Source organism: Phoca vitulina, unplaced genomic scaffold (assembly GCF_004348235.1).
Source record: "Phoca vitulina isolate PV1807 unplaced genomic scaffold, GSC_HSeal_1.0 scaffold12, whole genome shotgun sequence".
In the NCBI taxonomy this organism is placed as follows: Eukaryota; Metazoa; Chordata; class Mammalia; order Carnivora; family Phocidae; genus Phoca; species Phoca vitulina.
The window spans coordinates 39,318,094-39,342,521 of NW_022589715.1; the positions used below are offsets into that span (position 1 = coordinate 39,318,094).

At 43.9% G+C, this 24,428-nt stretch overlaps 1 protein-coding gene across 4 annotated transcripts in view; it reads right to left on the reverse strand.

Moving 5' to 3' along the window:
* Nucleotides 1–24,428, reverse strand: part of EML6 (EMAP like 6) — a 263,755-nt gene that overhangs the window by 17,170 nt on the left and 222,157 nt on the right. The window contains exons 29-33 of one of the 4 annotated variants that reach the window (XM_032410975.1): nt 6,786–6,800; nt 5,452–5,460; nt 4,526–4,604; nt 1,880–2,009; nt 343–441 (exon numbers count right to left, since the gene is read on the reverse strand). In XM_032410975.1, the coding sequence (XP_032266866.1) occupies nt 343–441; nt 1,880–2,009; nt 4,526–4,604; nt 5,452–5,460; nt 6,786–6,800 (332 nt within the window). The remainder of the gene's footprint in view (nt 1–342; nt 442–1,879; nt 2,010–4,525; nt 4,605–5,451; nt 5,461–6,785; nt 6,801–24,428) is intronic. The other 3 variants (XM_032410976.1, XM_032410978.1, XM_032410977.1) reach the window with 3 other exon arrangements.

Here is a 24,428-nt window from a genome sequence, read left to right on the forward strand (position 1 = left end):
AGACTGCAAGCTGCCCTCGCCAAGCACAACCCCAGACTACAGACGTGGGGCTCTTTATCTGACCCCTGGCGTCTGAAAAACTACCCCCACAAGTCCACAGGGATGGGGCACCCGTTTATTTGGACTATCAGGCTCTGGTCTGACTTTATGATCCCTCAGAATTACCAATCACTGGATATTTCAACCCAGACGACACAGATATATTGGGGGCTCAAAAGATAACAGCAATGTCGAGAAAGGGTAAATGTCAGCAACCCGCCCACTCCCTTTCCAGATAATTGCCCGTCAGGCAGTGTCCCTGCTCTGCTGGGGGAAAGCTCGGCGACTGCGGGACCCTCCTACCTATCTGGCTGGTGGCCACCACATTTCTGTACTTGGGGTGCTGGTTCACCGTGAGGCAGAGGATGTCATCCGTGTGCTCGAGGTAGAAGCTCTGGCTCCCTAGGGGCAGACACGGGAGGGTGAGTGGGGGCGGGGGGTCTGCAGACCTCTCAGGGCAACCCCGAACTATTATGTAGCGTCTGCAAATGCCTTGTAAAACTGAGCAGTGAAGGCTCCAAGTTCTCAATTTTAGAATCATGCCTGGGGAGCTGGGAGACCTTTTTTTACATTTACAGATTCTGTTCCAGGCCGGGCAGAAGAGCTGGGGTCTATTCTCTAGCACCTGCTGGCCCCTGCTGCCCGTGGGGGTCCAGAGCTCAGTCCAAGTGCAAGGCTCCCAAGGGCCCAAAATGATAACGGAGATACTACCTAACTGAGCAAAATGGCACCACTTACTCATCTGAAAGGGAGGGCTGTGGAATAGGAAAGTAATCAGGGACTCTCTTTCAAATCCTCCTTATTTCTCAAAGCACCAATCCACTTGGGTGCCTAGACAGCACAGGTAAGGTCTTCACCCCGTCATGCCCTCACTCAACATATGTCACAGGAGGTAGAAGAAAGGACAAGAAATACGTTATCATCGACTATGACAAATGGGCCTGCCGACGTCCAAGGTGGCCACTGTAAACCCATCCAAAGGCCCAAGAACTAAGAGGCAGATGAAGGCACTGGTAGACAAAGAAATAGCACATTGCTACTGAAGTGATAATATGTGGCTACACAACAGAGAAAACATATAGGAAATTTCAAGGCCCTCCTTTCCAAAAAAGGCAAATCATTATGTGCTCAGTGACTTCACGGTCTAAAAATGTATGCATAAACAAGTGTGCAGACTTGGGAAGAAGCATAAAAATTTGAAAAAAGAAAGGGGGTCTGTTTTAAGATAGGAAGCGAATAAGGCAAGATGTGAACACATTTAAATCCGGTGGCAAAGATAGGGGTGTCAAATTAACTTCTGAACGCTTCTTTCAGCTTGCGGTATTTCTTTTTCAACTATTTGTTTGAGCCATCCTACAGTGAAGGGACATTTGGGGTGATTTGCTTATGCTGTAAGAGTTCTCATTCTTCTGGCTAACTCGTCAAAGCAAGCCAGACTTGAAAATCTGAGCTGCTAAAATATTGGTCACTGTGAAAAATTAATGAGCAAAGTTCCCCGGGGCTCCGTTCTTGGTAACCGGCTGCAAGGAATTTCTCCACTCCCCACACCCTCTTTCCGGCTCCTGTCCGCCCCTCCCAGCCTCTGAGCAGCTGACGGAAACGTGGACACCTCCCTCCGAGGGCTGGCAGCAGGGTGTTGTTAGAAAGGAAGAGGGCTTTGACCTTTGAACGTGGGCCTCCACACTTTCTAGGACCAAGTGATTCCAGGCTGGAATGGAGAGGACCGGCTCCCACAGGCCGAGAAGGCGCCAGCTCCTGGGCGTCTCAGGAGGGGGAGGCACACCCGGGGGGGGGGGGGAAGCAGAGCCTGCCCTCAGAGGGGGCCCCGGGGCCGCGTTACCCGTGGCCAGGTTCTGCAGCACGCCAGCCGCCGCCGTGTGGAAGATGATGTCCGCGCCGTCATTCAGGTAATGCAGGTTGTTGCGACAGTCGAATCCCCTGTAGCCAAACACGTGATCGAGAGCCAGCTCCTACATTCCCACACACAGAGGGGAGCGGCCCTCAGAGGAAGCAGGAGCAGGGCCGCGAGCCCGCGCTCTGGGGGCAGCCAGCCCCTTACCTCATGGGGACCGCGCGGCGGGCTGGACAGCCAACCCCAAGCCGAAAGCCTCTGGCTTCTTGGCTAGCTGAGGAGAAAACGCAGCCCTTTCTTTAGTTCCCTGAAACGCTAGGGGGACTAGGCTCCCATACAGAATTACAGGCAGTTTTCTAAATAGGCCAGATAAGCTTCGAGGCTCTCCAGGTGAGTCCAGGCCTACTGCTGTGAGGCCCTACAAAGGCTACCTGGAAGTTTTGTGTCTGTGCCTGGGCAGGCACTCTTTAGGGGGGCTGAATGGTGGCCCAGGGGTTTGCTTGGATTCCCACGGATGCCACTGGGACTGGCAGAGCAGAATATCGAGGCAAATGGCATGCTCATTCTGTTGCCTGGTGCTCGCCCTACAAAGTTTCTACATCATTTGCATTTTTTTTTTCAACAAGATACTGTTCTGGGTTTACAGTCTTTCTCTTCTTCCCGTCTTGTCTTCCGTGACAAAGAGCAGTGGCCGATTAAGATCAGATCAGTTATTAATGCGATTTGACGCACACGTACTGTTGGCAGCTCTTCTGTGCTAGGCACGGTGCTGGTGGGTGGGGTACAAGATTAAGAAGGTGTGGGTCCCTTTTTCTAGGTTCCCCGATTCTAGGTTCCCTGATTTCTCTCTCTAAAGCTCATCAGTTGCAAACATCAGATTAATTGTCCTAAAATACCATAACCCCTCCTTACTCCAGAACATTCACTGACTTTCACTGCATTTGGGATAAAGCCCAAACTCCTAAGCTGGCATAATTACCCCTACTCACACATGCCCTGTACCCCTCGGTCAAGCTGAATTGTCTATTTAGCCCACTTATCATGAGCTTTCCCATTTGTATAACTTTGCTTTTTGAAATCTCTCTTGCCTAGAGAGCCCTTCTCTTCCTCTCATCTCAGCCTTCTCCCACCCCCATATGTCTCCCAGAAGCTGCATGTGTAATATGTGACCCCTCATCCTGGTGGACACTAAGTCAAACGGGGCCAGATGGTTTCTCCCAGGAATTTAGAATTGAGGACACTGGTAGGCTTGGCTGTCTAACTAAGTGAGGAGATATAAACTCAGGGGCTGGGTCATACCCATCATCTACCAAAATAGTTCAAGAAGTCTGCAGAAAAAGAGAAGGATGCATCAGACATACAGGGCCCTGGTGGGCAGAAAGAGGCACCACCTTGGTTTATGATGGCTTCTCAGCTTCTGGATCCTGTCTTTTCCTAAAGCTCAGCCACATCTTCTGACCTATGCTCTGTTCCATGATAAATACCCCCAATTAGTCCTCCTTTTCCAATAAAAAAATTTTTAAGATGGATTCTTCTGTCCTTAGTGAGTTCACAGTGTGGTAGGAGGGACAGATGACTGAGAAATAATGGCGGTAGCACGTATGACAAGGGCAGTGGATGGGGGGTGTGTGTGAAGGAGTGTAGGAGGGTTTAGGATGAGGAGAATCAGGGAAGCGCACAGAGAAGATGCCAGAGAAGATCTTGGAAAGACCAGGGTGTGGGGAGGCAAGAGGCAACACCTTCTAATACACAGGGTCCTGAGGGCCCATCCCAGCATCAGAGAACATTAAGTAAGGGGTTTGGGGACTGGAGATTTGAGGTGCGGTGGCAAATCACAGGTGCTGAAGCTGGAAGGTGGCTCCTGGTTAAGGTTTTGAAACCAGGCACTTGAATCCCCCCGGCAGGGTGGTAATCTCCCAGGTCTTAAAGCTTCGGTGAAACTTGAAGAGTTGTATTTTAGAGCTCGAACTCTGTGGGCAGCAAGATGTGTCAGAGAGGGAGGGGACTCTGAATGCAGAAACAACAGCTAGGAGGCCCCTCTTAGAAAAGAACAGGTCCACAGAGCGGCAATCCTTAAGTAGGAACAACCGAGTTCAAATCTCTCTTTACTCCCTGGCTTGGAGAACTTGGGCATGGGACCTAATCAGTCACTTAACTTCTGGAAGCTGGTGTCCTTATCTGTAAAATGGAAACAATAGTACTACCCTCCTCACAGGTATGAGAGGTGCATGAAATACGTCTTGGGAAGTACGTACACAGTCCCCAGCTCACCGTGAGAGCTCCCACAACATTAGAGACAGTGAATAAACTCGCGCTCCCCGCTGTGTCTCCCCTCTTCTCCCCTGAGGGGGACTAGGTCTGGGGGAAAGGAGTCAGGTTCGAAGGACATGGGACATTTGCAAGTTAGTACTGACAGGACCCCATGACAGGGCTGAAGGAACATGACCCAGTGGGTATGATTCCCTGGGATTGGGGCCACAACGCTATGTAGGAGGGAGAGAGGACAAGAGAGATCCAGCAGGTCCATTCAGGTTTACTAGAAGGTACCTATGGGACAGGCAGATAGTGATGTCCACCAGGCAGGTCTTAGAACACTGATATCAGATTAAAAACAAAATAATTTAACCTCCTCACCTCAACCAGTTTCTTTTTTTTGGTGATATTGTTCTTCTGGAGTTTCTCAGGCTGGGGAGCTGCTCTGCTAACGGGCGGTCTGGAACAGAGAGTGACCAAAACAAACAAACAAACAAACACAACCCAAAACATAGTGTTGAACAAAAGGCAGCAAGGTTGCTGGTCCCCACGCAGCAGACCCTCCACCTGGGTTTGTTCTGTCCTGCTTCCTCCTTTGCTCCCCCAGAAAGGGTAGATTCTGACATTAGGGGTCCCAGATGATGGGGGCGTGGATTTAGAGGCACTGGGGTGGGCTACGCCACACCTAAAGCATCGTAGTCAGGGATCAGGCTCTCTACCTCCTGGGAGCCAGGAAGAACACAGGAGCCAGAGGGGCTGATTTTCAAACCAAAGAGGAGCCTAAGAATGAGAAGGAAGAGGCTATGCTTCCTGAATCCACCGGCCATTTTCCAGGCAGGAACGCGTCTATGTTGTTCAGAATTAGGGGGTCAAAATCGTGGCATGGTGTGAAGTGGGACTTACAAGTCAGGTGTGGGAATGGGCCCAGATGGCCAAGTGCCCAGGTCACTCTCGATACACAAAAGGGCAAGTGGGAAGTATAGGGAGAGAAGGCAGAAAGAATGCCCACTCGGCCCTACACCTTGGGGTTATGGTTTACCTTAAACTGCTACCATCATCCCGAAGTTTGCCTTTCCCTGCTCAATTTTGGCTCTGGGCCTCCAAATTTAGCTAAGAGACTGTATGATGGGTAAGCTCTCCACTCTTACACCAGTAGGCCAACTTTTTGTAATGTGGGGTTCCCTTAAATCAGACTTCCCAGAGTTGAGGACACGGAGGATGGGTGGGGAGAGACCTGTCCCAGCTCCCACTGCAGGTTCCAAATCCACCAGTTACTGCTCTTGGGCTATGCAAAGAGAAAGGATTACCTTGATCCCCTTGTAAGCAGCAAACAAAGCCAAGGGAGAAACTTAGTACAGTTCAGAGCCACATTAGCAACCACCTCATTCATGCACAAGCATTATCCAAGTGAACAGACATTCCTGTGTGGCACAAACCATGCTTCCCGGGCATGCCAGCAAAGAACTAAAACAGAAATGAAAGAGTGCACCAGTCTACGAATTCAGAAAGCTCATACCCTGGCGTCTCTGGGCAAACTCTGCACTAAAGCGCCTACAGAATAGGGAGAAAAAAGGAAGCCTTGTCAATGCTTCCCGCACGCTCTCTGCGACTTTGTGAATGCGCCTGGGGACTCGGCTTATGTGAGAGTGTGCTGGGGAAAAACCTGTGGTCAGAGAAACGATCACATCCTCCTGGATGTCGCTGGCAGTTACGCACAATGGGTGCTTTGTTTCCGAATCAAGTTCGACTCATAATTTAGCCTAAGAATTCCCAGTGTTTCTTGGTCGGGCAACTTGCCTGCTGGAACGGCTTGTGTTTTTGTGCTGGGGCAAAAACAAGTTACCTTTATTTTCTGAGAAACTCTTCAATCAAAACAGGTTATGTAATCATAAGTGATAATTGGACCAAATGGTATTATTATCTGCGCTGAAGAATAGGGAGCAAGCACATCTCTGCAAAATGACACCCCCGGCTGATGTCATTTGCTGCCAAATTGAGCAAAACCGGGAGGCTGGGTGCATGCCAGTTCTCGCAATTAGACACTTCCTTCACATTAATTATCACTTCCCAGGACATCTGCTCTTTCTTCTGTTTTAGTGGGACTTTCAAATGAAATCCGTGGGTTTCTTCTTTCACCTAAGAATGTTCAAGTGTGTGACAAAAGCAAGCCGAGGTCTGAGATGGGGGCAGGAGGACACTGGGGCTACAGCGTGGTTCAGAGGCAGAATTTGAGATTAAACACAGGGCTCGTTTCCGGGGTACACACAGGCTGTATAATATGTCCCATATTATACAGTGTATACAAAGTATGCATACAAGCACAGACACTGCATAGTCATATATACACGAGATTGTATATATATACACATAGAGGCAATCCGATGCTTTTTTTCACCTTGATTTTCAGTTAAAAACTGAAAAGTAAAGCAATCTCAGAATGTTTCTTTATTTCACAAGCATATGTTTATAGCTGTATTGCTTCAAAACTGAAGATGAGAGGGGCAAAAGGAAGAAACCTGCATGGTGGCAAATTCAGCGGATTGTAAGTATAGACCCTTGGCGGTTGTGGATTCTGCATGAACGCTTAGTACTGGATGCTCATCGAACACCTGGGCTTTTCCAGAGTGCTGTGAATACTTACTTGACAATTCCCTGCCTCCAAAGGAAAGCAAGTTAAAACACAATACAAGCATTAAAGGCTTCTTTCCAGGCATCTATAAACAGTGTTCGTAACATCAGACGTGGGAGGAACTGCCAAAAATCTCAAACACAGCCAAAGGCTGGAGGTTTGGCATTTTTCAGCAGATCTAAATCCTTCCAGATTCAGATTCCATTGGAAATGTGACTCTGAAAAGCTTTGCTGAGGTGGGAAAGAGTAGGGTGCATGAGAACATTCACTCACTTTTCAGTCCAATAAACTCTTTATAGCTGGCTGTCCCAGCTGGTACTCAGGATGGGAGAGCCAGGAAGGGAGTGAGCGCAGTGGGGATTAGCGGGGAGACACGGGAAGGTGAAGAGCCCAGTGTGGGGGGCGAATGGTGGGGGGGATCCCAGAGGGGTGGAGCAGAGACACAAAGGGGCATCTGGAGGCAAGTGGAACTTTGAAGTCACTCAGGGAAACAAAGAAGAGAGTTTCCACTGGGCAAGAAACTTAAGGAGGGAGCCTGGCAAAAGAGCAAACAAACTGGATAATCAGGAGAGAGGACTATGGACAGGCTTGAGCTCTGAGAGAGTAGAGGAGAAGCTTTGCCAGTGAAGACAGAGCAGAGGCAAAAAGCCAAGGGGAGGCCTGTGGCCTCGAGCTTGTGACTGGCTGTTAAGTAACGAGGCGGCAGTGTTCTTGTGCGGCACTGGGGGGTGCAGGCTGCAACACCCACCCTTGCCGGTGGGTAGTCCCTACTGCACAGCCCCATGGACTCTGTGGAAATGGCACACTCTTGGGCAGGGAAGGACCACGAGGTCGGTTGGTGCTGCAATCCTGTCGTCTGGCAGCTGGGCTGCTGAAGAGAAAGCTTAGGCTCACTTGAAGACGTGAGTGGTCTTCCCAACACGAGCTCTCACCCCACAGAGAGCCCCCCAGAGGTGGCCAGGGCCCCGTGTTCACCCCTCTTTGCCCCCTCCCCAGGGTGCTGGTGGGGCAGAGCACATGATGACCTGAGATGCACAGGAGAGGGCTCAGAGCCAAGTCTCTTAGGGAAGCGTCTGAAATGATGGAAGATGGGAGGAAAATCAGTCACACCCCCAGATGAGCGCAACATGACAGCCAACTGGGGAGTGAGGCTCAGAAAGCAAGTAAGAAACAAAGTTGTTGCAAACAGCTTCTATAAGAGAGGGGTGTGGGTGTGGAGAAAATCAGCTACTTTTAGCCAAGAGATGAAAGTTTGGAATTGTTTTCAGTGTTGTTAGTCAGACAATGTTCAAAGGGTCCTTGGAGGAAACATAGCTTTCTTCAGATTCCAAAATGTGGCATAAAATGGTCTAAGAGTCTTCAAAATGTCTTGGGAAACCAAGCTACTTTTGATCCTTTTTTGCAGGAACCAGCAGATGATCTGAGCACTGTTTCAGTATTGTCCTCCAACGAGACTTATCAGCCCATGGGTGGGCTTCAGGTACTTATGCTAAATTGTGTTTGCACCTGTGCACTTTTCTGGGGGAAATGAGGCATGTCTTTAGCAAATTTTCGAAGACGTATGTGATTTGAGAGAGAGAGATTAAGAACCATTGTGCTCAGATAAATTCAGGTTGAGGAAAATTCTACAAAGCCATGGGAGATCTCCATTATCAAAACAAAAGGAGCTGGATTCTGTTAAATGTATTCCTATGTCTTCCAGAACCACCTGTAGAACTGCTCAGTGGTGAACTGGAGTAGAAGGGAGAGAGTCAGACAGGAGAATAATGGGATGCCCTGAGGGAAGCCTGCCAACTTCCAAATTCTTTGGACTGAAGCCTATAATATAGCCCATCTCCCCCTTTTTTTTCTTTACAAAAATGGGGATATAATCCCAGACTTGGCCATTTTAGGTGAATATCAATTTATTTGGGTGAAAAATTGAGGGCATAAAGAATATAAGAGGAACTATGAATAAGGTGGGCAGACTATTGAAGAAGCCACTCCAGCAATCCAAGGGAAGGATGATGAAGATCTTGACTAAAGCAGTAGTTGTAGAGAAGGAAACAAGGGAATCTTTAAGGAAATACTGGCAAAGTAGACTTCAAGAACTTTGTAATTGCTTAGTTGTAGGCATTCAAGGAGGAAGAGCAATTCAAGTGGAATACCAGTTTTCTGCCTGGGCACCTGGTGGATGGTGGTACCAATGACTGAGACAGGAAGAGAAGAGTCATGACAAAAGATAATGAGCTCCCTTGTGGCATGTTAAACTTTGGACGTCTGTGGGCTGGAAGCCCAACTGAGAGGTGGGACTCAGAGAATCATCAGCCAATGGGTGGAATATATGAGATTATCAGGAAGAGAGTTGGAAGCCTAAGGACCAACAGCATGTGAATGGCTAGAAGACGGGGCAGACGTGGGACACCGAGAAGAAATGATTGAAGAGGTAGGAGGAGGGCCAGGAAAGATGGTTCCTAAAAAATAAGTGAGAGAAGAATGGATATAACTTCACTATCCTACATGGTATCCACTGGCCACATGTGGCTCATCCAAATTAAGACGTGCTGTAACAGTAATATAAACACCAATTCTGAAGACCTAGTAAAAATAGTTTTTAAAAAAGAAAATAAAATGACTCATTAATAATTTTCACAATGATTATGTGTGGAAATAATATTTTTAATATATCGGGTTAAATAAAATACATTATTAAAATTAATTTCACCATCTCTTTTAACTTTTTAAATGCGATTACTAGAAAAATCACCTATGTGGCTTGCATTGTATTTCTACCGCACAATGCTACTCTAGAAGAAGCATGTTCTTCCTCTTAATAAGACAAAGAGGATTTGGGAATCTGAAAGTCACCATGTCTGCAGGATGGCAGGGACAGAAGACTAACTGATAGAATGGGCTAGAGAGTGAAGGAGAGATTTGGTAAAGCCTGGATGAGAAGAAGGAAGGTAAGGGCAGGAATATGTGTGCAAGTGTACAGGATCAGTGGGAAGATTAACTTATTTCCCGAGCAGAGTTTGGTGGGGATGGGAAAGACTAGAATGCATTTCTTGGCTGAGGACATGGATCCAGTTCGGGGGGAGTGGCATAAGAGATATAGGAGTGAAAGGCAATGATCAGGGAGCAAGGATGGCTGGCAGGCTGAGGTCCAAGCACCAGCTGAAGGACCAGCCTTGAATAGGAGGAGGGACCTCATCCTTCTGAGAAGAAAGGAAGTGAATGGTTTACATGGGGTAAAGGATGGGAAGCAAAACAGAGGAGAGATAAAGAAGTGCCAAGATAGAGTTCATGCCCAATAGCTTCTGTTTTCTCCATGAAGTAGGGTAGAAAAGCCAAGAGTAGGGTGTAGGGTTTGGGCAGGAGGATGAGGAAAGGCCAGAACTGTCTTTCACTGTGGAGTGGCTGGCAGAGGGAGCCAACCAAAGACAAGAATGAACACGAAGGAGCAGTGGAGGGCCTCAGTGTCCCTGGCAACATGGACTCTGGTGAGGGCAGTCTGCACTAGTGCGATTTTCTAGTCAGAAGAATGGAGGTATGTGCTGTAGGGGAAATACAGGGGTGAAGAGCCAAGAAGACTGGAAAAGTGGCATTCAGGCAGACAAAACAATGAGGCCAGGAGGAGTTGATGAATCTAGAAAAAATGGAAGTATCAAGGTATCTAGGATGGTTTAATGAGGATTAAGATCAGGATTACTGGGAATGAGAAATCTAGAGGAGAGAAGTTGAAGACACTGATGGAGAAGGGAGCTACTGGTGATGATATAACCCCTGCCTGGCAGGAGCCGGCGGTCAGTTTGTTGACCGTTAGCGAAACTCCTCAGAGACAGGAGATTGATAACTGACAAGGACAGGAAAGGGGAAAAGATGGCAGAGCATGATGGGAACTTCAAAGGAGTGGGGTGGGGCTGGCCAAAGAGCGAGCCAATATGCTTTACAAACACCCACAGAACACCCGATCCCCCACACCTTACAGCTAGGGACACTGTTTCAAGGGGCACGAATCATGCACCCCAACAACTGCTTCTCCAAACACCTCCCCGGTTACCACATTACAACCACACAATAGGAGAAAAAGGGAGGGTAACAACCCCGGTAGCGTCCATTCCCGCCAAATGGAGATCTGAGACATGTTCAGAGACTTGAGAGAAACAAGTGCACCCAACCCTGCCACTGTCCTGTAAGAGACGCTCCCTCTCATCAGAAAATCGCTCACCAGTGTGTGACGTGTTCCTTACCTCCATGAGCCAGTGGTTTGAGTCAACCGTTTACACTGTAAGAGTATGATTTCCTGGGTGTATTAATCTTTAAAAAAAAAAAAATCACTCTACCTCTGCATTTTCAAGCCCTGGCCCATTTTTTTATGATAAAAAGTGAACAAACTAGGCTCTAATGAATGGCAGGTTTGATTCCTAAAATTATCAGTTATAGCAAAGTCATTATTTTGCTTCAAACCATACATAAAATCAAAAGAAGTGAATAAGGGGAATCATTTATGAAGGTAGCATTAAATTCCCTTAAAAAACCCAACTATTCAGAGTTACAGAGGCAAACAACAGGCATTTGAAATGGTTAATTTCAGCATTTTGAGAGTTTAATAGATACCGTAACTTCACATCCTCCCACCTTGTTAAAGAACAGGAAACTTGCCAGCTTCTACCTACTCAGACCAGCCGGGAGTGCAGAACTCGACAGAACTAAGGGGTGGAATAAAGAACAACTCAGCCTAGAGAGAAATGCTCTGGAAGAGCAGGGATGCTCCTTGGCCTGTGTGCCCCGCACACGTGCAATCGCTGCCCCCGAGTGAGGTTTGAGCCTGGCTTACACGCGACAGACAGGCAATGGCATGTCTCCTAAGAACAAACTCTTAGGCTCTTTAAGGTCAGTCCATCATCACAAATGGGATGGAAATGGAGAATTCAGGCTCCTTCCCATTTATCAGACCAAGCTTCAAGATAGGATGTAGGGGGTTTGACAGATCTCAAAATGGTAACTTTGAGGGTGAATTCAGAATCACCTGTTAGCAAGACTGTCAGTTCTTAGCAGCTCTTACAATCTGAGCTCACAAAGCAGCTACTGATCAATGATGACAAAGGGCCTCTGTGAGGCCAGGGGAGCGAGGAAAGGGGAAGTGCCAGGCTGTTTATTCGTTTATTTCCCCATGGAGGGGAGCACTGTCCTGATTCGCCAAGTTTATCATGCCTCAGGCAAACTTGAAATGGGCAGTGACTGATTAAATACAGCATTAAAACAAAAACAAAAACAAAAACAAAAACAAAAAACAAAAAACTGGGGGGCAGGTTTCTCTCCCTGAACATAGCAGAAAAGGTTAGAAGAAAAATTTGGGATTACCTAGAGATGGCGGTTTCTTTCAATTCAGGGAAATCTAGCTAACTTTTGCAATATTTTTACACTTCGCCACTTGTGAGCATGTTTTTTGTTTCACTGTAAATCCACTGACAGAGAAGCTTTGGATGTAAAATAGGTGTGATGGCTACAATAACACAGACTTGTCTTTTCCGTTCTTTTTGCCTTGGGTTATTTAAATAGATTTAAACCAGACAGACATTTAATTCCTAACAGACAGACGGTATGAAGATAAAATTGTTTAACCTGAGAGAGCTGTCCCACGCCAGATTCTACATGGGTCACACCGTGCCCCACAAAGATGAGACCACCCATGGATGCTAACAAAATGAAGGTAAATCTGGTTGCTGACCAAGAAGGGATTTGTAGGCCATTTTGAGGACAGATGAATATATTTAAATATTAAGAGAAGCAGGCTAAGTAAATTCATCCATTCATCTACTCATTCGACAAACATTTGTTTACCATGTACTGTGAGCACAGCACTGCGTTAGGCACATGGGGAGAACCAGGACAGCACAGCACTAACCCTTGAGGCACTAAGAGACTCACAGACAAAGCTGACAATCCAGTGGAACTTTAAGCATCTTGATACCATGGACCAAAATATTCAGGATCCAAGGATTAAAGGTGGCTATTAATTTGGGGCTGAAACAAAAACAAAATTCCTTTAGTGTTTCTTTATAAACCCACGGTGTATCGTTTTCTTTATAAGATTTTCTTTTTGCTTAAGTTCATAAATCTGTATAAACCAATTCAGAAGGGATATGATAAAGTAGGAGGTCAATTTTAGGGCCTTCCCCATTCAGCTGTAAGCACAACTTAGGAAAAAGTTTGCAAAACCCTAGTGCTAGAGTGCAGTCTTGAGGTCATTTGGTGCTGGGATCCAACCTTTCAGAGATGAGGAAACCAGCATTTATAAAAGGCTCAGAATCTGCTTCTAATTGTGGATTGGTAAAAGCGTCTTGGTTTCCCAAGGAACATATGGCATAGATTGATGGTTAAAAATGTACTAGAGGGACTAAAATATTAATGTAGGAGTATTCACAGATTCCTCCTTTATAATCCTCTGCTAAGAATAATTCTGGCAATGCCACCCCAGCATCTCCTCACACTGGGGAGCTGAGATGGATGGAGGGTGACATAATTTCGCACACCATGGAGGACTGGGAAAGAGACTCCACTCAGGACAAACACCTCCCTCATACATGTTTGGGGGTGCCCAAACTGCCCTCTTCATAGTGGAACACTTACTGAGACGGGAAGGAGAGGATCACCCTTCAGGATCTTGATTTACCTGTAGGTCCAAGTGGGGGTTACTAAGAGATACTGCGATGTTGACAGCTGGGGTCAGTCAAATGTGGGTGAGTAGTTCAGGGGGCCACTGGTGCCTGGGGACAAGTCCCTGTGCGGGGGGACTACTGGAGGCACCATTCATCCATCCACATGAAAGGAAGCTCATAGCACATATGAATGATCAGAGGAGGTGCCTGGTCCCCTGGATCACCCATGTCACACACTCCTTGCCAGAAAAAGGGGATAGTTAGTCTCAATGCCACAGAGACTAGGAGTGAGGACAGTTGTTAGGAATTGCCTAAAGGCAGAAGCCAGGGGGAGACTAAACTGAGAACTGGAAAAATGGCCAGGGGTGCCAAATTCTTAGAGGAAGAAATTTCCAAAATGGATTATGGATATAAAGACAAGATGCCAACAAGATCAAAGACTTTGATATCTAGCCCATGGATATCAGTGACTAGAAATGGACCTAAACCTTGTTAAATTGTTAAGGAGTTTATTCACTCAATCAATAATCATTTACTGAGTGCTGGCACTGTTATCAAATTCTGAGAAAAGGCACTGTATCAGAAATTTTGCTTTCACAGTTGACATCCTACCTGCAGGAGAGGGGCTTTATGAGAATCCCCAAATCTGGCCAACAACAAAGGCCTGTGATTGCTCACCTCTTAAGGTCTCCAACAACAGAAGTGGGATAATAGAGCAAAGCCCAAAAAGGTCATCCTCCATGAAGCCAATCTCAGACTTGGCAAAAAACAAGGACAAACAAAGAAGATCTTGGCAAGCACCACAGGCAGAGCAGAAGGATGACCAAGGACCCCATCCCACTGTGTTGGAGATAACCTCACACAACCTGAAACCAGGGCATGCTGAGGCAAGATTCTGGTCAAGCCAAAGTCAGTTTCCCTAATCTCATGTAAACATGTTGCAGTGTGTGAGAATTGTTTTGGTGTGGTTATACCTTCTGAGCTTGCAGGCATGTAGTCAGACCATCCTAAACACTTGGGTATGTGTTTGGGGAGGAGACAGAATATTAAAAGGCATAAAATAAAACCTCAGGAGAACAGTAAGGGGAGGCTCTTCTATTTGGAAGAAGTTCTCCTAAGTATGGCTGTCTGTTTCATTGGCGTACTCTGGGGACTTGCGAAGCCTTAACACAGGCTAAGGAAATGCTGTTAGTTCCTGCCTTATGTAACTATGCTTACAGCTTTCCAATACTCCAAAATTAAAGAAACTTTACATCTCTAACTTTTGTACTGTCATCTTTCCATCACTGACATCACTGTCCTATTGTGATGACCAAGCAGATTGCTGTCAGAGCGGGATTCATCCCAAGGACTCCTGCAGGCCCTTGCCAGAATGCAGCCAGCCACTTTCCAGATAAACACTGCACACCTATTGAGGTTTAGATGTAAAAGGAAGCCCCAAGGGAACTGAGTGTTGCTTTGACTTTCACTGATTCAACTCTTTTTGTAAAAGTTAGAGACTCCAGAATCAAAAAACAGGGGAATTTACAGATGCCAATGGTTTCAAATATTGGAGGTAATGGTAATAACACAGTTGATATAAAACTCTGTCATTAACTAACCTTTGCTATAAAAAATGGCCAAAAATAGAGAATGATTTCAAATTAAAAATTTTAACTGTGAAGATTTCTACTTTAAAATATGTGAATTACTCCAACTAAGAAGACCCCAAAATGAAGTAGCTTTACTAGTGAAATTTACCAAACATTTGAAGAAGAATTAACCCCAATTCTTCCAAAAATAAAAATAAAAAATAAAAAAGGAGGGACCACTCCCAAACTCATTTTACAAGGCTGATATTATCTTGATACCAAACTGGAAAAGGACACTACTAGAACATAACAGGCCAATATCCCTAATGATTATAGATGCCAAAATTCTCAATAAAATACCAGCAAACCTTATTTAGCAGCACATTGAAAAGATCATTCACCATAATCAAGGGGGATTTATTCTGGGGATGCAGGAATGGTTCAAAATACGCAGACTGTCACTGTGATACATCACAATAGAATGAAAGAAAAGAATCCTATGATCATCTCAATAGATGCAAAAAGAGCATTTGACAAAATTCAACATCCAATCATAAGAAAAACTCTTAACAAATTAGGCATAGAAGGAACATATCGCAACATGATAAAGGTCATATAAAACAAGCTCATATCTAACATCATGCTCAGTGGTGAAAGGTTGAAAGCTTTTTGAGATTAGGAACAAGACAAGGGTGACAATTCTCACCACTCCTATTCACCATAGTACTGAAAGTCCTAGGGTGAAATAATCAAGCAAGAAAGAGAAATAAAAGGTATCGGAATTGGAAAGGAAGAAGTAAAACTGTTTCTATTTGCAGATGACATGATTTTATATATAGAAAATACTAAAGACTCCACCCAAAAACTATTAGAGTTAACCAATGAATTTAGTCAAGTTGCAGGATATAAAATTACATGCAAAAAGTCAGTAGCATTTCTATATGCTAACAACAAATTTTCTGAAAAAAGATGTAAAGAAATTGATCCCATTTATAATAGCATCAAAAATAATAAAGTACTTAAGAATTATTTCAACTAAAGAGGTGAAAACTCTATGCTGATAACTGTAAGATCTTGATGAAAGAAACTGAAGAAGACAGAAAGAAATGGGAAGGTATCCCATATTCATGGATTAGAAGAATTAATATTGTTAAAATGTCAATACTACCAAAATCCATCTATAGATTAAATGCAATACCTATTTAAGATCCCAATGGCATTTTTTACAGAAGTAGAAAAAAAACACTCCTACAATTTGTATGGAACACAAAAGACCCCTAATAACTAAAGAAATCCTAAGAAAGAACAACAAAGCAGGAGGTATCACACTCCCTGATTCAAGGTATACTATAAAGCTACAGTCATTAAAACAGTATGGTACTGGCATAAAAACAAATAGACCAATGGAATGGAATCAAGAGCCTGGAAATAAACCCAAGCATACCTGGTCAACCTAATATTTGACAAAAGAGCCAAGAATACTCAACGGAGAAAAGACAGTCTCTTCAATAAATGGTTCTGGGCTCATTGGATATTCACATGCAGAAGAAAGAAACTGGACCCATATCTGATTCCACTCTCAAAAATTAACTCAATGGATTAAAGACTTGAAAGTAAAACATGGAACCTGGAAACTCCTAGAAGAAAACATAGCAACAAAACTCCTTGACATGGGTCTTGGTGATGATTTTTTGGTTATGACACCAAAAGCTCAAGCAACAAAAAAAATAAACAAGTGGGATTACATCAAACTAAAAAGTTTCTGCGCAGCAAAAAAAAAAACAAACCAAAAACACCAAAAAAGTGAAAAGACAACCTATGGAATGGGAAAAATATTTGCAAACCATGTATCTGATAAGGGGTTAATATCCCCCCCCAAAAAATATATATATATACCTCATACAATCCAGTAACAAAGGAAAAAAACAAAAACCTTAAAAAAAGTGGGCTAAAGGCCTCAAGAGACATTTCTTCAAAAAAGATATAGGACAGGCCAATAGGTACATGAAAAGATGAACATCACTAGCATGAGAGAAATGCAAATTAAAACCACAATGAGCTATCATCTCACACTTGTTCAGCCATCATCATGAAGACAAGATAGATAGTGGATGTGGAGAAAGGGAACCCATGTGCACTGTTGGTGGGAATGCAAACTGGTATAACCACTGTGAAAGACAGTATGGAGGCTCCTCAAAAAATTAAAAATACAACTACCAGATGATCCGGTAATCCCACATCTGGGAAATGTATCTAAAGGAAACAAAACCACTAACTTGAAAAGATATTTGGACCCCAATGTGTGCAGCACCATTACCTACAATAGCCAAGACACGGAAATAACCTAAGTGTCCCTCAAGGGATGAAGATAAAGAAGATGCAGTATAATAAAGAGTAGAATATTAGCCATTAAAAACAGAGGAATTCCAGCCATTTGCCATATGCTGTCATTTATATATGGAATCTAAAACAACCAACCAAACTTGCAGAAAAAGAGACAAACTTATGGTTACCAGAGGTGGAGGGGAAAGCTAAGGAGAAATGGAGGAAAGTGGTCAAAGGTACAAACTTCCAGTTATAAGGTAAGTATGTACTAGGGATGTAATGGAGAGCCTGAGGACTGTAAACATAGCTGTGTGGTATACAGGACAGAGAGTAAATCTTCAGAGTTCACCTCTCAAAGACAAAGTTTTCTTCCTTCTTTCTTTTTTATTGTATTTCTATGAGAGGAAGGAGGCTAGATGAAGCTACTGCAGTGATACATTTCACAATATATGACAATCAAACCATAACGCAGTAGGTCTTACATTTATACAGTGATGTCAATTATTTCTCAATAAAACTGGGAAGAAAACAGAAAAAAAGAGATATATTGACATTTACCTACTATTGGATGGTAGGGAAATGAAAAAATATATATGGGTACTAAATATTTCCCCTGACAGTAGCTCAACCTCGTAATTCTTTATCATTTAGGACAAAAACACTAAAGACGATATTCAAATTTAAAAGTGATTTTCTAATTATATTACAGACCCCCTCTCTGGAAAACAAACAGTATTTAATTAAGACACAAGGCTTGCTTGATAAAAGTGTATAAAAAGGTTTGTTTCTTGAAACTTTTTCTTACCACGTGATTGGGTACGTTACACAGCCAGGTCAAAGAGCTGAACATCTAGACTACATACATCTAATCAAGAGATGACTAGAACTATAAATGTCATCATTTCTACACTTATCCATAATTCATAAGTAAACTACATTAAACTGGTGCTAAGACAATACAATTTAGGTGTTAAAAACGAACTCTTCTACCTCAGACATTTTCCTAAAGGGAGAGATGACCCTCCCAGTCTGAGACGGACAGGAGAGGGGACAGCAAGCCGAGGGCCCGGCTGAGGAAGGGGAGACACACTTTAGCTCAGTGTGGGATTCTGATTGCTGGTCATAAGTTATGCAGCTTCTGAGGTGAGAAGGCAGGAGGAAGGGGTTGAACCTCTCCTTCTTCAAGTGAGAGGTGGAAAATATAATGTTATAAAGATAGAAACAGAAACAGTCAATTCCCACATTCTTTTCTTCATCCCTGGACAGCCAGCCAAAAGCTGCAAGCCTCAGCGCTTGTTAATAAAGGACCTTGAACAAATACAGACTGCTGACTCAGGTGCCGTGAGAACACAACCCCTGAGCTCACCCGTGTACCCACTCAGAAGAACAGAAGTTACTGAATATTTATATGCCAATTTCCATAAAAATACTTCACTTGGTATTTATTTTGTATTTTTCATCACAGAGTTAGGTTTTTATCTGAATGCATGTTCCAACTAAATATATCAAATAAAAATCTCCATTATTCCCATTCCCCATGCAGATGGTTAATCTAAGTAGTGATGGGAGGAGGAGATGGGGACAAGTGTGTCAAACAGGAGATATTTCAAAATCAACTAGGAACCATGGCCCAATCACGTGAAACTTGGGAGACCAATGGCTGGTCAGCTCATTTGGATCTTATTAACAGACCACATGCCACTTTTGGAGAAATTATAGATCCTATCTATAAGTTATGAAAAAGATGTCTTCGTGATCCACCTGTATTGCAATCATGCACTTACCTCATACCCAAAATTGGGATTGCACGGGTATTTAATCCATACAAAAAATTGGGTATTGGCACTAGATACTTGTAGCACTGTAAGTTTCTAATTTGTTCTTTTTCTTAATGTGAAAATAAAAACCTCTGGAGATGGGCCAAAGATGTTCCCATGTTATTTTTAAAGATATGTGAGAATATAAAAATGTAATGTGAGTAAAAATAATCAATTTTAAAAAGTGACCATTCTCAGTGTACTAATGTTTTCTACAAGTTAATTCTTCTGACATCCCTAGACAGGGGTGTAAAACTATGGCTCATCAAAACTGATCCATTTAAAATTAGGTAGAGCTTTAAATGTCTCTAATAATTCTTGATACCGATTTGGTTGTATTTACTGGTATCTTGAAATGACTGTATACATTCAAAGGCATTTATAAATTATAGGAATTACTGTTCAACAAAATGGCCAGAAGCTCTTTTCTGTGATAATAATACTAGTGTCCATTAGGAAAAAAAACATGAAAGGAGCATGAGCAGGATATTTTCCACCCCTCCATGTCTACTCTCCACCCTTCTCTCCTCCTGCTCTGAGCCCTCCAGGGCTGGCCTTTGACGACCCTTCAGCTCTGACTGGCTTCAGCTTGAGAGGGGCATCAGTGGAAGATGAGAGGGTCAGAGGAGAATGCAACTGGGGAATTTATTCCCTGGAGAGCTCCTTGCTGGGACTGAGGTCGGTGCCCTTTAACCTTCTCCATCGGGTCTCAGCTCCTGTAAGGCAGTCTGCTCCCACAGCTAATGCTCCCCACATCTGGCAACAGCTTCCCCCCCACCAACCTCTGGACACAAGAGTGGTGGAGCGGCTACCCCATCGCTATTGTTTCTCTTAACCCTGCCCACACCTTTGTGACTAGTCCTTTCATTAAACTCTCCCCAAATTACTTCCTTTTCAGAGCACTCTTTCTTTCCTGCTGGGGCCACAACTGACAGAGAGCTCAGGTCACACCCGAAAGACTTAGGTTATACCTCTCACGGTGCACTAATTCTAAGAAATTCTATCTAAGATAATAGGTGCCCTATATTTTTACATTCTTTGAAGCCAATTTCAGAGAGCTCGAGCCAAGAATCAAAACCAGAAAAGGAAAAGAAAGCTTTCTCATCTTTTACACAACATGATCCAATGTAATCTTTAGAAATACAATATATATAATATGGTGCATTGAAGCATAACAAATGTCCTATTAAAACAAGGCAAAAAGAGTTAAATTTAAAATATCAGTTTACCTCATGATCTTAAAAAAAGTTGCTTTTTTTTTTTCTTTTATTTTAGGTCTACAACAATTTAAGCCACCTCCAGGAGTTATGGGGAACTAGTGTGCACTCACAGAAACCAGATTCCGTGCTGGCACAGGAAAATCAATGATGAGTATGGGACCAACCTCTTGTCAAAAACAAGGACAATTTCAGAAGTACATGATGGTACTGTGAAAAAGCCACAGATACCAACCCAAAGAAAGGTCTGCTAAAGACCACACAGTGACAATTTAAACATTAAACAATGATAACAATAGCACCATCAGAATCGGCTGCACCTAAAAAGGTTATACTATTACCTCAAGAGACAAACAAGAACTATGCTTTTAAAAAGGAATATATACCAACAGTAACCAATTAACCAGTGTTGAGTTTATCATCAAAATATGAGGACAAAAAGAATGAAAAATGATTTAATGGATTTTTCAAAAGAAAACAGTAATTTGTTTCACTGATATGACTGACTTTGAGCATCCAAGTAGTTACCAGTCTGAAATGTCCAAAGTCCTTTTCCTGCTAAGCTGATGCTATGAATGCCAACTCTTAGGCCAGAGGGTAAAGGATCAAAAATGGAATTAGATCCACCTAAAGCTTGGGCCTTCTGGGTGATGTCTCTTAATGTTGACTTTCCTCCCTGTCTTACTGTGTGCACTGGTCATGGTCATCTGGGGAGTGGCCAAGCACAGAGCCAGAGTTTCTGGAAGAGTCTGGGAGGAGTTCTGGGCAGGGTGGGGGTGGGAGGGGAGGATTCAGTTCTATGGGAATGACACGGGAGTTTCTGGTGCCTGGTAGAATCCTTACCCCACAGGGGCATCGGTTACGTTCCAGGAATTTGAAAGACTAGGGGAAGTTGGTTCTTTTAGAAGATAGTGTGTTACCTCCTCCTCTGTGTTTTCACTTGGTGTATCTTTTGTCATAACAAACACAACCTTTACATCCTCTGACTGTTGACCTCTTCTAACATTCGTATTACTATCTAGTTGTGCAAAACAAGCATGTGGCAAGAGCAGGAGTCTATGACTGTCCCAGCCAGCAGGGGATGATATGGACGTGGACCAGAGACCACTACGTATTGTGTCTCACTCTCTCTCCTTCCAAGTGGCAGTTTAAAAAACTATCCTCATTCTGTCCTCTCTTTACCACTGTCTATTTGGCATGTTAGGGTGGTCAACATTATCATCAGTCACAGGACTATGAAGAACTTTATCTGGACCTGGATGAGAAGACTTCATAGCTCCCTGAGATCCTGGATGTGGGGCTGGACACAGTAACTGATTGAAACTCTTTGGGGAGGGGCTAACTGTGTTTCCAATCATTTATGTGGGAGAGCTTAAAGTGGAGCATTTTAAGAGTGTGTATATGACCAAAAAAAAAGGCGGAGGGCAGTAGACATGTCCTGTTTTGGGTTCATATAGAAATCAAATTTTGGGGGCACCTGGGCGGCTCAGTCGGTTAAGTGGCTGACTTCGGCTTGAGTTGTGATCCCAGGGTCCTCCGATAGAGCCCCACATCGGGCTCCTTTCTCAGCAGGGAGCCTGCTTCTCCCTCTACCTGCTGCTCCCCCTGCTTGTGCTTGCTCTCTCTTCCCCCCATCCCGTGTCAAATAAATAAATAAAGCTTAAAATCAAATTTTGTTAATCACCTTGGACTTTCACTTCTGGTAGAGGTGATTACACTACTAGTCTATGGGTGGCATATAATTACTTTCTTGAACAGTCAATAAAAGGCTCATAGTTTACAGATCACCAGTGATTGGTTCAAGTGTGTTCATGTGACCCACAGAGCCAATAGTACATCATAAAACATTTGCAAGGACTTGTCAATCAGAGGTAGTTCTTTCCTGCTGGGCTCTAAGGTCCAGGCACTGTAGTCATTTTGCTACTTGAATTGCAATAACTGAGAGAAAGCAGAACTGAGATATGGAGAGAGAATAGCAAGATTTGAGTTTCCCTATCATGGGACACCTGAAGTCACACTATCCCTGGATTTTCAGATTTGTCAGCCAATAGGATCCTTTCGCTTAGGCCAGTTTGGGCTAGGTGACCTCCCTGAAACTGAAAGTCGTACCTTATAAATTAGAAAATGACATATCAACTTGGTGTGAACTTGGTAAAGTGGTGAAAGAAACTTCTTAATTTTATAGGCAACTCTAGTAATCTGGTTCTGAGCAAATTTCAGGGCTTTTCTCCTGATGAGTTCAGAACTGTTTTTACTGAAGTGAGAACACAGTATTTTGGTACTATCTCTTGTGCTGTGATGATGGTAGGCGTTTTGTATCTTAAATTGCTCTGAAAACCATGCTTCCCCTCCTGTTTTTTTCTTTTCTGAAAAAGAACTGACATTTAAAGTATTTATTAAGTAATAACTTTAAGTTTGCAGGTGGATGAAACAGCCATAATATTGAGAAAACACAGCAAAGTAGGAATGACACCAGAAGTTGAAAGCAAGAGGGTGTGTCAGGGTGGAGGTGGGAACGTGAGAGGCAGGAGGGGTTTGGAAAGGTTGCTTTAAGACCAGAACTGAAGTCAGCAGAGGATGAAGAAGAGCACTATGGGGCAGCCCTAAATATGCAGATGAGGTCTAAAAGCACAGGTTCCCCAAACCTGACTTTCCTCAGCCACATGCCACACACTGCAGGTGAGCAACAGGATTGCCCAAGAGTTCACCCAAGGTTGGGTACTGGCTAGACCAGTGTGGCTAGATGAAAGAGGGAAGGCATCCCAGTGTGCTAGAGCAAAGTTGAAGTGGGAGACCATGATACTTGATAAACACTTGGAAGGGATTACATATTTGGTAGGTATATCTCAGTATTCTTTTGAGAGCAATTACAAATTTCTCTCCAATTTCCCACTTCTCAAGAGATTGGAACTAAAGATCAGGTGGCTGTTGAAGAATCAAAACTCACGGTGTGTTAGAAATTGTACAAAGAAGCACAATCCAAAGCCTCGCAGCTCTTTTAAAATCAAATAACTGAGTCTAATTAGAACCAATCTAGGACTATCTGAAATCTAGGAACCAATCTAGGACTATCTGAAATATCTCTGGAATTAGAGATGCAGTTGCTTAAAAACTAACTGGTACATAATGTGCAGCTGTCTGCAAGGCACTATTATCAATATGATGGATCCTGTGCTCATTTCACTGTTCTAAAGTGGAAAAGGATTTAAACCGGAAGTAGAATTTTCTGAAACATTGGTAAAAGGCAAAACAAGTCCTTGCACTGAGTGAGAGGCTGTTCCGAGCTCACACCTCTTGTAATTCTCCAGTGTTTGTCTCCCATTAGTCTTAGTGGGGGGCATGTCTTGGCCCAGGTGTTTAGAAAAGGCACCCAGGTATCTACAGGTATGCCTGGGAGGGAACAACGAAGGGCAGGTCAAGAAGAGCCTCTGTCTCTCCAATCAGGAGGGTTTGAAGGGCCAGAGGGAAGAGTATCAGGGCTGACAGTCCTGAATATTGGCAGGGAGAAGCCAGGTGCTGCCTGACCCCAGACTCTTCTTGTCTGAGGTCCCCAGCATTTCTGTCTCTGCCTCTCTCTCTTCGGCTTGGGATGCTGGAGCCCACAGAGCCCGTTTCTTATCCCAGGTGAGGACTCAGGTGAGGTATTTGCCTAGCTTATTGCAAAAGTCCTCCCCACCCCACTTTCCTTCTCTCATCCTGCTTTTTCACAAAGTCTCTGAACATCCCGCCTTGTCTGGTGCCCCCTTCTCTCTTCTGCAGATCAGATGCTGTCTACAAGGGGAAGTTCAGATGAGCCTCAGTTTAGGTTAGAAACCAACTGCAGTGTTTGGAATTGGGAATTTGCTTAGATTTCTAAATCTTAGTGGCCGGCCTAAGTCTCAACATGATGAAGCACTGGGTTGTAGACATCAGCCAGAAACAACCTTGGAATAATAGCCAAGTCAACTCATTTCATAATGTTATGTGACATTGGAAAGGTTGAGTAATTTTTCTCCCAAAAGAATATTTAATTTAGGCCAAATGTTTCTAAGGGTGGATTATTTAAGGGTGAGGTTTATTAAGGCACTTATGTACATATGATTCT